At 44.6% G+C, this 13,010-nt stretch overlaps 1 protein-coding gene across 4 annotated transcripts in view; it reads left to right on the top strand.

Moving 5' to 3' along the window:
* GPC6 (glypican 6) overlaps window positions 1-12,529 on the top strand; it is a 928,307-nt gene extending 915,778 nt beyond the window's left edge. For all 4 annotated transcript variants that reach the window (XM_064143898.1, XM_064143901.1, XM_064143900.1 and 1 more), the window contains 2 exons: window positions 10,041-10,216; window positions 10,997-12,529. In XM_064143898.1, coding sequence (XP_063999968.1) covers window positions 10,041-10,216; window positions 10,997-11,199 — 379 coding nt within the window. In that variant the 3' untranslated portion in view covers window positions 11,200-12,529. The remainder of the gene's footprint in view (window positions 1-10,040; window positions 10,217-10,996) is intronic.
* The last annotated feature ends 481 nt before the right edge of the window (window positions 12,530-13,010 follow it).

Below are 13,010 nucleotides of genomic sequence, written 5' to 3'. Positions count from 1 at the left end.
TTTTATGAAACTGAGAGTGTCTCATGAAACTGAGGGTATCTCATGAAACTGAGAGCATCTCATGAAACTGAGGATATTTCATGAAACTGAGGGTATCTTATGAAACTGAGGGTATCTCATGAAACTGAGGGCATTTTATGAAACTGAGGGTATTTGATGAAACTGAAGGTATCTCATGAAACTGAGGGTATTTTATGAAACTGAGAGTGTCTCATGAAACTGAGGGTATCTCATGAAACTGAGAGTGTCTCATGAAACTGAGGGTATTTGATGAAACTGAGGGTATCTCATGAAACTGAGGGTATCTCATGAAACTGAGAGTGTCTCATGAAACTGAGGGTATCTCATGAAACTGAGGGTATCTCATGAAACTGAGAGTATCTCATGAAACTGAGGGTATCTCATGAAGCTGAGGGTATCTCATGAAACTGAGAGTATCTCATGAAACTGAGGGTATTTCACAAAGCTGTTTATAAGAGTGCAACAGGAATGGAGAGAGCAAGTAATCATCCGCACGCAGGTTGCTGCTGAGATTTCTTATTGTCAAGGTGCCATTAAAGGCTGGAGTGTGAGTCAGAGTAAATGTGCACAGCATGGCAGCATGTGAACACAGGAAATGTTCATTGGTTCAGCTCCAGAAGGATAATTTATACTGAGATTTCAAAGAGCTCTTTAGCTCCATTTAGCATCCCTGTGTTGGGACTGACAGCTTGCGAAGCAATTGCACTCTTGGGATATCATACTGGGATGAAACAGAAATTGGAGTTTTTGGCTTTATTTGCTATTGGCTGCCAAAGCTTCAGCTATTTGCTGAGGGGAAAAAAAAAGGCAAAGAAAAAAAAAAGCTGAAAAATAGTCAGCAGAGAATAAATGTAACACACCTACTTATCTTGTCTAGAAGGTTTTGACCTTGTGCTACTTCATCAGAGATTCTGTGGTCATCTGCCCTTGTTTGTGATGAGTTTTATGTGAGTTTTCATTTTGAAGTTTGCTTGACTCTGGCTGAGGCAGGGTTGGACCTGGCAGATGAGCAGGTGTCTCCAGAGGTCTCAGTGTGTGTTTATCAGCTGACAGTGGAGAGGATCTGATTATTCCTGTTGAGAGAGAAAGGGGAATTGACTCAAGGATCACACCGGGGGCAATCAAGTTTGAGGTCTGCAGCTGTAACATCTGCTTTTGGGCAGATAGGAGGAGTAGACACTTCTGAGTGTCTGGTGAGTACTGAATCTGGAAAGCAATACTTTCTGACATTCAGGGACTGAAGTCTTAATCTTCCTTTTACCTGATCATAAATAAGAAGGCAGAATACAGAAATAAGCCAGTTTCAAAAAGAAATAAAATTAATAATTCATTTTACAGACAAAAAAGCATGCCACAATCTGTATACAATAATATTGACATAACATTGCAGAATTGTTATTGAATGCCACTGGACAATAATTTCAATATTTAATAATGTGGGAAATACTAATGACAATAACTAGCTTTAGATCCAAAATCACCCCTTGGATGGCGGGCAAGGATATTTATGGCAGCATAACAAGAAAATAGAAATGCTTCCTTGATCATACTGATCAGTGTCTGTTATCAGAAGAATGAACTGCTTCTCAGAAAGAGTGATTTGCCATTGGAATGGGCTGGCCAGGGAGGTGGTGGAGTCACCATCCCTGGGGGTGTTCAAGCAAAGTCTGGCTGAAGCACTTGATGCCATGGTCTAGATGACTGGATAGGGTTGGGTGCAAGGTTGGACTGGATGATCTTGGAGGTCTCTTCCAACCTGGTTGGTTCTATGATTCTATGCCATCAGAGACAGTGACAGGTGCTACCCCAATACATGTAAGTCAAATAGTTGCCATTTTGTAGCTCTTTTTTGCTGATGATGAATGGATACTCCCTTTCCCCATTGCCTCCCAAGCAAAAAGACAACTTGTTCTGGTAATGCAGCTGTTCTGATCTAATAAGCAAATGATACCATCAGATACTGCTTTGTGCTTCAAGTGTTAAGCCTCACAGGTTTCTTGGTGCCAGAGTAAGAGAGAAAGAGGATGTTCAAGCAAAGCCTGGCTGAGGCACTTAGTGCCATGGTCTAGTTGACTGGATAGGGCTGGGTGCTAGGTTGGACTGGATGATCTTGGAGGTCTCTTCCAACCTGCTTGATTCTATGATTCTATGATTCTATTCTGAGAACAAGTGTGGCAAAATCTGGCCAATAGGCATCTATCTGCTTGCATTCACTGTGTCACCTGACATAAGCATCTCTGTGTGCTACATCAGGAGCTACATTTTAAATTCCAGAAAGTGTGATTTTATGTATATAAATAATTAAATGATATAGATAAAAGAGGGAAAAGGTACATTTAGCCATCTTCTGTTTTCCTAGGTTTTAATCCTACAAGCAAGAAGACAGCAGGGTGTTGGTTGCTGTTGGTAAAGGAGGTTGTTTCTGGGTTTTCTATTAGGTCTTGTGGTGTTTCAAAGGATTAGAAACTTTGAATTGCAGAGAGGCATTATACCTCATGTTTAATTTTACACATCACCTCTCAATGCTGCTATTAGTGGGCAAAAGAGTTACAAACCTGAGATCACAGAAAATGAAATCCAGGCTTTCTCCTGAGAGAGGCATTACAGCAAGGTCACCTGTGGCTATTACACTCCCTAGATATCACTTTGCTGCCATGATTAACTTACAGTGACACCAGGTTGCCAAATGAAGGTCACCAACTCGCAAATAATCGTGGGGTAAGAGAGTCATCCATTTGGCATTCTGGAAAGGTGTACCTGGCTTGCTGCTGATCCTCTATGAGCACTGGTTTTAATCAGGTCACCTCAGGCTGAAACCAAGTGCTGTGGAAATGGAAAAACATTTATTAGGTGGATGAATATTTTTTTAAATGTCCACATTAAAAAAAAAATAATAATACTAATAGCTACTTCATAGAATCATAGAAGCAACCAGGTAGGAGGAGACTTGCTGGAGAGCGTCCAGAGGAGGGCCATGAGTATGATCAGAGCACAAATCCAGGCTGGGCAGTGAGTGGCTGGAGAGTAGCCCTGAGGAGAGGCACTTGGGGGTGCAGGTGGGTGAGAAGCTCAACATGAGCCAGCAGTGTGCACTTGCAGCCCGGAGGGCCAACCAGATCCTGGGCTGCATCAGGAGAAGTGTTGCCAGCAGGTCAAGGCAGGTGATTCTCCCCCTCTACTCTGTTCTGCTGAGACCCCACCTGGAGTACTGCATCCAGTTCTGGAGCCCCCATTACAAGAAGGATGTGGAGATGCTGGAGCGTGCCCTGAGAAGGGCAACAAGGATGCTTAGAGGGCTGCAGCAGCTCTGCTATGAGGACAGACTGAAAGAGTTGGGGCTGTTCAGTCTGCAGAAGAGGAGGCTCCCAGGTGACCTTCTTGTGGCCTTCCAGTATCTGAAGGGGGACTTCAAAAAAGCTGGGGAGGAACTTTTTAGGCTCTGAGGGAGTGACAGGACTACGGGGAATGGAGCAAAGGTTCAGAGTGGACATGAGGAGGAAGCTGTTGAGCATGAGAGTGGTGAGAGGCTGGAATGGGTTGCCCAGGGAGGTGGTTGAGACCCCATGCCTGGAGGTGTTTAAGGGCAGGCTGAATGAGGCTGTGGCCAGCCTGACGTAGGGTAGGTGTCCCTGGGCTTGGCAGGTTTGTTGGAGCTAGATGATCCTTGTGGTTCCTTCCAACCCTGACTGATTCTATGATTCTTCTGCCACATGTGTGGGAATGACTACTTCCTGGCTCTCAGAGCCTTTGCCTAGTGAAGAAAAACTCACCACATCAATGCTTGCCTTGGCAAAGTAGCTCTTTGCTCACCTGGAAGTCTTTGCAGTGAGAAAGAGCCAAATGTCCTTTGCATGGAGGTAGGTAAAGATAACCACCTAGCACCACTAGTCAAAGTGTGATTAAACCACTTCTCAATGCATTTGTAAATTGCTTACTCTTAATTGATGGCTCCAGTTTATTTTACATCTTTTTCCTTCCAATAAACTGAGAGCTGAGCCAGTTTCTCCCTCTCCTCCTGTTTCCTCAATCTTTCTCCAAGATGGAGGGGGAAAAAAATGAGAGAAAGAAAATATCCTGTGGGGATTACCTCCCTAGCAAACAGAACTGGATGGAGTGATCTAGTTAGTCAAAGAAGCAAATTTTCCACTGCACTTATCTCTCTGCACCAGATGTGACTGCCTACCCCCAGCCCAGACTAAGTCTGTGCTCTATTTTGTACTCTGTATTTTGTTCTCTATTGCCTACACTTCTGTGCATCCAGCACTGCTTAGGTGGGATGCTCTTAGTCATACTGTAAGCAGATGCTGCTGCAGCAAAACATGAAAAATGCTGCCCTTTAAGGACTTCTAAAAACTAGATTATTTTTGCCTTTTTGCCTTTTTGCTTTTTACATAGTTACCACCTTTATATAAAGGAATCAAAAGATTCTTCAGTCAGACTTAGACTTGAAAAGGAAGGAGATAGCCTGAAACACTAACTGGATATCACCCCCCAAAAAAAAAAGAGTTTTAAATAGGCTTTGTGCCAAAAGAGATCTTTACATCTTTGTTGTGTCTGCTGAGACAAGCAAGAACTGTGGAAAGGTTAAGAGGAAAGCAGAAAGCATGAATACTTTAGAAAACAATGTAAATTACACTAAAATCCTGACATAGCCGAGCAAGGAGCAAACAGCAGGAAACAAACAGCATTGTTCAGCTTCTCCACATTCAAATGGCTAAGAAAGCTGGGGTTTGAGGTTGGTTTTTTTTTGCTAGGAGGATGCAAAGAAGAAACACTGATTCAGGCTGGCATTTCTCTTCTTTTTGCTTATAATGGGCATAGAGTTCTTGTAACGGCCAGGTCTACAAAGAGATCATTAACGATGGTAGAAGCAGCAGCAAAGCTTAAAATTCACAGGGGTGTCTCCACTTAGAGAACTGCAGCAAAAGCAGCTGTGTTCAACAACTTTGCTCAGCCAGTAACAAATCTACTGTCAAAAAATGGTCCCAAGGTATGGCTTCCAATTCGGTGTGATTTAACCCTACCCTGCACACAAAATGCTTTTTGTCAGAACGTGCCAAGCTGCCTCTCAGAGGCTGTCACTCAAAACACCTTGGCCTGCGTGCTCCTATATCTGTACCAGTTATTTAAAGGAAGGAAAGCAATTTTAAGATGTTTCCATTGAGGTTAGAAAGCAGAATGAGAACACAACTGAACTAGTTCAGTACTGAGGGCAGAATCCATCTCCACATGCAGACATGTAAATGCATGCACTCAAAGATGAATGCCTGTGGGTGAGGTAAAGAGTCATTCTTGTTGCCCATGTGAGAATACAGTAATTGGAGACTCTGGCAGGTCTGAGTATGACATGGGACACTCTCTCCCAGCTGGACCAGAAGCTGGGCTAGAACTGCTTGAGCTTTCTAACAATCACCTAAGATGCCTGAAGACAGCCCCAATAACCTGTCAGTGTAGTTGATGAGTGTCAGGGTCCGGAGGCTGGCGAGAGGCGAGGTTGGGGCACTGAAGACTCGACTCAGCAACTTCTATGCATCAGTACAATTTTATTAAGGTAGTGCAGTGTCTTACATAGTGCTCAGAGGAGGTGTATCCAGCCAGCCTGGGGCTGGCACAAGTGGACGGTACAGATTGGCCCAAAGCCACGTGCAGGGTGCAGATAGGTTACCCTGTGCCTAACAACCTGTGGTTCCCACCCCAGGGGGCTGGCAGGCTCAGCCCTCTGCAGGTGTGCGTGGGTTGCTCACTTGTCCACAGCCTAGCTTCCTTGAGCCAGCAAGCTCAAGGACATATCCCATCACAAGGTCTCATGTTTACAGCTCATGTCCCTCTGCAGGAGAAATTCTCCCACAGATGAGGCAGTTTCCCACTGCCTAAACACTCTTACCTACTGCTATTTGAGATAATCTAAATAGTCAAGACACCTTTGTGGAGCTAGCACATAAGACACTAGGCCTACAGGATATTCAAACCCAGGTGGAGTGGCAGCAAAACACCATGTGGCATACATCCTGGTGGCTAGAGTGGCACTCAAGCCTCAATTCAACTGCCTAAGACATCCCCTTCAAGCCTGTAGATACAACGCAGAAAGCCACACCTTTCAGAGTTGGTTATGACAAGAGGAGAAACAACCAAGAGCATTTAAATGGCACCAGATGTCTATATTTGTGGAAATAAATTTGGACAGGGCTGGGTGCTAGGTTGGACTGGATGATCTTGGAGGTCTCTTCCAACCTGGCTGGTTCTATGAAATCTAACAAACTAGTTGTTTAGCCAAAGGCATGTAGTACTTCAACAGCTCTCCCTGTTCCACTGACGAATAAAATCCTGACTGTTTTTGACAATAAGATGAAGATGAGCCAGCAGTGTGCCCAGGTAGCCAAGAGAGCCAATGGCATCCGGGCCTGCATCAGGAACAGTGTAGCTGGTTCTTGTGAATCATAGAATCATAGAATCAAGCAGGTTGGAAGAGACCTCCAAGATCATCCAGTCCAACCTAGCACCCAGCCCCAGCCAGTCAACTAGACCATGGCGCTAAGTGCCTCAGCCAGGCTTTGCTTCAACACCTCCAGGGATGGTGCCTCCACCACCTCCCTGGGCAGCCCATTCCAATGCCAATCACTCTCTCTGTGAAGAACTTCCTCCTAACATCCAGCCTATACTTCCCCCGGCACAACTTGAGACTGTGTCCCCTTGTTCTATTACTGGTTGCCTGGGAGAAGAGGCCAACCCCTACCTGGCTAGAATGTCCCTTCAGGTAGTTGTAGACAGCAATGAGGTCACCCCTGAGCCTCCTCTTCTCTAGGCTAAACAATCCCAGATGAGATGTTAAGCCCTTCCACGCCAGAAATGCTAATTGCTTTACATCTCCAAAATCACTCATATTGTGTCCACATAGGAAGCACACTACAAACTCAGTATGATCTTCTTTTATTACTGACAATAAGATGAAATCAAACATACATCCATCAAAGAAAGCCTGCAAACTGCCAAGTGGAGATATCCATAGCTTCTCACAGATGGCCTGCAATAAAGAACAGCTAAGCCTTCATAAAGGAGGAAAGCAATTGACATGATGGCTAGCTGCTAACAGCCATGGCCATTGTCATGGACAGGGTACCAGGCAAGATGGACATCCTTTCTGAGCCAGCAGGGCAATTCTTACAGCCTTACTTTTTTTTTTAATCAACTGCACTTTGATATTGCTGATTTACTTCTAGGCTGAGTAATTTATCTCCAGCAGCCATTTCATTTGTGGAGACGTGTGACAGATGGAGGTGCTGTTCCTTTGCAGCCCAGAGCTTCCCAATGTGCCAAGGTCTCCGTCCTCCTGCCTCTGGGCAGCTCTGCAGAATTATTTCCAATTTCTATCTTTGGTGATTCATAACACTGCAATCTGCAGTCCTCTCTACTAGGGGAGGGGGCTCTGTGTTCTCACAGTAGTTAAGCCTGTACCACAGGAGTCTGGATGGGATCTCTACAGCATTGTTACTTCTCATTACGGTGCTAGCAAAACAACAGCACATGCAGTCTGAGGCTGGGTATTTTTGGCAATCATGTTTTGTTCTTCTATGTGCACACTCCCCTGGGATTATTCTCATGTAAGCTTTCAAAGGCCACTGGTGACAAATGAGTCTCATCTTGCCAAACGAGGACTTTTTACAGGAGACTAAACCCTACCCTGGTGCAATAAAGCAGCCATGACTTTGTGAACCTCCAGAAGCAGTGCTAAAACTTACTTTTCCCTTAATCATGACTTCAGCAGAGAAGGTGCCTTCTTCCCCTTAATTTCACATTTATTCTTAAGGGATGTATTTATTTTCCAGACCAGTGTGAATGTAACACTGGTGCCAGTGACAAATTTGAATGTTGAGGGAATTGGGCTGGCACAAGTGAGAGTGAAGTGAAATACTCTGAAACTATATTTGGTACCAGGCATCATGAAAGTTGGCCACTAGCAGGCTAGACTGTGCCAGCGTTAGTGGCTGAGCACATACCCAGCTGAGGAGTCCCACAAGTGTCAGTAGGATAACCTGGTATCCAAACTAATTGCAGAATAGCTCATATTGTGATAAGGACTATGGAGGGAGGGGGGAATAGTAGATCTGCCACAAATTCCTTTCAGTCTAAATGAGAGACAAAGATAGCAGGTAGCTGAAGGCAGATGAGAGAGAACAGGAAAGCCATGATACATTATTTGCTCAGGATACCATGCCAGCACAGAGAAATCATGTCAGCCCTCCATCAGCCTAACAGCTGTAAGAGACAGCTTTTAACAAGGATGCTAAGCAGGAGAAAAGGTAGCTCTGTAGATGCCTGAAAGGAGAGTTTCCTGAGACAAAGAGCCGCAGGGGACAAAGTGTGCATCTTGAACAAAAGATGAGCAGGATTTACACAGTAGATAGGGACTGGTTTTTCACAGAATCACAGAATGTCAGGGGCTGGAAGGGGCCTCAAAAGATCACCCAGTCCAACCTGCCTGTCAGAGCAGGGTCACCTATACCAGATCACACAGGAATGTGCCCGGGTGGGTTTTGACTGTCTCCAGAGAGGGAGATTCCACAATGCCCCTGGGCAGCCTGTTCCAGTGTTCTGTCATCCTTGCAGTGAAATACTTTTGCCTCGTGTTTATATGCCTCAGCTTTCACCCATTGCCCTCTGTCATGTCATTGGGTAACACCAAGCAGAGTCTGGCTCCATCCTCTTGGCACTCACCCTTTACATAGTTATAAACATTAATGAGGTCACCTCTCAGTCTCCCCCAGCATAGGCTGGGGATGTTCACAGTGATCAAAAACGGGGTTCAAGGAAGAACTTCAAGGAAGAGCTCATCCACTTGGGGGTGCTGGTGGATGAGAAGCTCAACGTGAGCCAGCAGTGTGCACTTGCAGCCTGGAGGGCCAACCAGATCCTGGGCTGCATCAGTGTGGCCAGCAGGTGGAGGGAGGTGATTCTCCCCCTCTACTCTGCTCTGCTGAGACCCCACCTGGAGTACTGCATCCATTTCTGGAGCCCCCATTACAAGAGGGATGTGTGATGCTGGAGCATGTCCAGAGAAGGGCCATGAGGATGCTCAGAGGGCTGCAGCAGCTCTGCTGTGAGGACAGACTGAAAGAGTTGGGGCTGTTCAGTCTGCAGAAGAGGAGGCTGTGAAGTGACCTTCTTGTGGCCTTCCAGGATCTGAAGGGGGGCTACAAAAAACCTGGGGAGGGACTTTTTAGGCTCTGAGGGAGTGACAGGACTAGTGGGAATGGAGCAAAGCTGGAGGTGGGGAGATTCAGACTGGATGTGAGGAGGAAGTTGTTGAGCATGAGAGTGGTGAGAGCCTGGAATGGGTTGCCCAGGGAGGTGTTTGAGGCCCCATGCCTGGAGGTGTTTAAGGCCAGGCTGGATGGGGCTGTGGGCAGCCTGCTCTAGGGTAGGGCTTCCCTGGGCATGGCAGGGGTGCTGTAACTAGCTGATCCTTGTGGTCCCTTCCAACCCTGACTGATTCTATGATTCTATAAACTGGAGAAAAAAATTAAGTGCTTCTTTTAAACAAGAGAGAGCCACAATGCCTCAAGACAACCTTCCATATTATCTCAGAACAACAAATAAGCTATATATAATGATGGACTCCCTATTTTTTAAACAGAAAGAAAACCAAAAGCATGCACTGTTAGATGCTTCATTTAGTGTGCAACCATTCCCTATCAGCAGAGGTTCTGAACGTGCAGTGACTTACTGCTGGCTGGTGAACTTCTTGCATAGTTCACAGAACCAGTGCACTTGCTGAGGAGTACGTAGAGAGTTAGGAGGTTGGAGAGCTTAAATCTTTTCTGCTCCCCATGCAGCTGAGCTACTGAAAAGATCTCTTAGAGTCTGTAAAATTAAAAACCATATTTTCAAATGGCTTCACTGGAGCTGTTTGCAAACTGCATAACCATTATCAGTGTCAAATTGCTTAGCAGAGCATTCAGTGCACAGTCTTTGATTTCTGAAACTTACTGCATTTTAAACTAATCCTTCATCCTGCCATATAGATACTTGCCTGAGATTATGAATGATGGCTTGACCAATCAGATCAACAATCCAGAAGTGGATGTGGACATCACAAGGCCAGACACCTTCATCAGACAGCAAATCATGGCCTTACGTGTCATGACTAACAAACTGAAGAACGCTTATAATGGAAATGATGTCAACTTCCAGGATACAAGTAAGAAACCATTAACCACCATAAAATAAGTGCATATGTGGAAAACATTTATATATTGGTTCCATTGCAACAGCTTTCTTTGGTCTTAGCACTCTGTGCTGCTAACACTTTAAAAAGCCTTTCTCTGTCCTGCAAAGTTACAGTTATGGTTTTGTTTCTTTTGCCTTTCTTGGTTATCTTCATGTCAAGTATCACACAGTATCACACAGTATCATCAGGGTTGGAAGAGACCTCACAGATCATCAAGTCCAACCCTTTATCACAGAGCTCAAGGCCAGACCATGGCACCAAGTGCCACGTCCAATCCTGCCTTGAACAGCCCCAGGGACAGCGACTCCACCACCTCCCCGGGCAGCCCATTCCAGTGTCCAATGACTCTCTCAGTGAAGAACTTTCTCCTCACCTCCAGCCTAAATTTCCCCTGGCATAGCTTGAGGCTGTGTCCTCTTGTTCTGGTGCTGGCCACCTGAGAGAAGAGAGTAACCTCCTCCTGGCCACAACCACCCTTCAGGTAGTTGTACCAAGGCATTGAGTGCTTTCTGTGATGCCAGCAGTCCACTCCTTTATTAGAAGAGCATTTAATCACCTAATTAAGTCACAGTGGCTTTCATTTGGATTCTTTACTAAAGCAAAAGTTAGCACCACCAATGCTTACCCCTTCCCAAGATGTTCAACCCCACCAGAGTGCTGGGTGGAATGGGAATGGAGAAAAGGGATGAGCCCTGTAACTTTTGTACCCAAATACCAACCCATGTTGTTTCCATCCCTCCTTTCTGCCAGGTGACGAAACCAGCGGCTCAGGCAGCGGAAGCGGCTGTACAGATGACATCTGTCCCACGGAGTTCGACTTCATAACCACTGAAGCACCACCAGTTGATTCTGACAGAAGGGAGGTGGAAGCTTCAGCCACACGGCCTAGCTGGTCACTGCAGACATTGTTCATCATCTTCATCAGTCTCGTACTGCAGAGACAGTGGAGATAATCCTGAATCTGGTCAAATAAACTGCGTTTTATCTACAGAAACAGCCAACTTTCTGCTTTTCTTATACTCTTGGACAATGGACCATGCCACAAACACTTGCAGTTTTCTACAAGAAGAGAGCAGTACTGCAACCTGCTTCCCTTTTTTGTTCTCCCAAAGAGTACCAGGTGCCAGACTAAACTGCTTCCTGCTTTTTTTTCAGATATCTCTGAAGATGATATCCACTCGTGAGAGAATTCTTTCTCAAACCTTTATTACAGGAGACTTTCTGAGCTTCACTTCCTTTTATGCTGCAAAAGTAAAAAAGGATCTTACAGTGTGTGTAAAAAAAAAAAAGAGGGGGGGAAGACACCAAGAAAACCTTTCTCTTTCTGAATCAAGCCTGACTCAAGGCTGCTGCATTTCAACAGAGCACCAACAAAACAAAAACAGACAAGAAAGGGGGGGAAAAAATGCAGCTGTTCTTCACTGACAGCCAGGTTTCCTTCAGGAACTTCTGTAGGATGATTCAGGTCATCAGAACGATCATTGGTATAGGGAGGAAGTCTGGGTATTTTTTTTTCCAACACAATGAACCTCTTGCACTCCATCTGCCAAACACATCAGATTGGTATGAAGGTAGAGAAGCTGAAAAACAAGTTTATCTTTTAGTATGGTAGTAACTCCACTAGCTTCAGAATGTCATGTTAGGGTTGTTTAGGATTTAAATCTTAAAGCCCAGTAAAAAGTTAAGTAGTAGCACGATTTCACTTAGCTTCTTTTAGTATTTATCCTTGCTATACAATTGGCACAGATTTCCACTTAGCTCACCATCAGCTGTGGTGGTAATGCTAAACAACACTCCTGACAAATGTCCCCTCAAGGATTCAGACAGAAAATAATCTCTTGTGATATAATCTCTCCCCTTTTGTCACTGTTCTGACATCGATTAGGACTTTCTGCTACTGTGTTCATTATCTTACCAAAACAGCAATTCTCTAATGGACTAACAGCAACCAGATCAATAATGTGTTTCACACCTAACTACATCTTTCACATCCCTTAATTTCAGTGTCACAAAGATTTCTCCCACAAAATTCCAGAACAAACAAACACATAGTACTGACATGGAAATTTCTTTCACTTTTTTAGTCTTAGTATTATCATCTATTTTTATATATATATACATATATATATAAAGATATATATATATAAATCACAGATTCTAACTTCTTAATTACAAGCTCAGGGTTGACACTTCTTTGTAAGGACAAAAAAAAAAAAAACCCACCTTTGGTCAACCAGGTCTTCTTTTTTTGTGCTGCTCTGAAAAGTAACCCTTTAAGGACTGGTGAGCACAAAAATCAAAGGAGAGATTTTCTTTTTTACATATCCAGTTGTCCATTTCTTAACAGATTTGCAGGGTGGGGAAGGGTGGGGGGGGAGGGGAGAAAAACCTCCTTTGTGTGTATTGGGGGGGGGGGGGCATGTGAGTTTGTGGGATAGGCCTAGGTAAGGACATGGATGTTATTTGTGATGGCAGTTTTACTCTCAGATATGTCAAGGATACATTGCTTTAATAGTCATTGCCTAAGTGACTGTGGTCCTGGTCAGAGTTTCCCTAGTTTGCATCTGATTGTAAGAACCGTGATGGAAGCTGTTTAAATCCTGGACAAATGAGTGTCAACAACTAAACATCAAAACTTTCCCTCTTCCACTAGTCACAGACAAATAGATTCCAGGACAGTTCTGCATGGGGCTGGAATTATCCCCCAGAAATTTATTTCCTGATGCTTACAACAACTCCAGAAATGGTATAGACAAACTGTGGT

Source organism: Pogoniulus pusillus, chromosome 5 (assembly GCF_015220805.1).
Source record: "Pogoniulus pusillus isolate bPogPus1 chromosome 5, bPogPus1.pri, whole genome shotgun sequence".
NCBI classification, from domain to species: domain Eukaryota; kingdom Metazoa; phylum Chordata; class Aves; order Piciformes; family Lybiidae; genus Pogoniulus; species Pogoniulus pusillus.
Note: the sequence above shows the minus strand (reverse complement) of the source record. Positions and strands in the feature narration are given on the sequence as shown.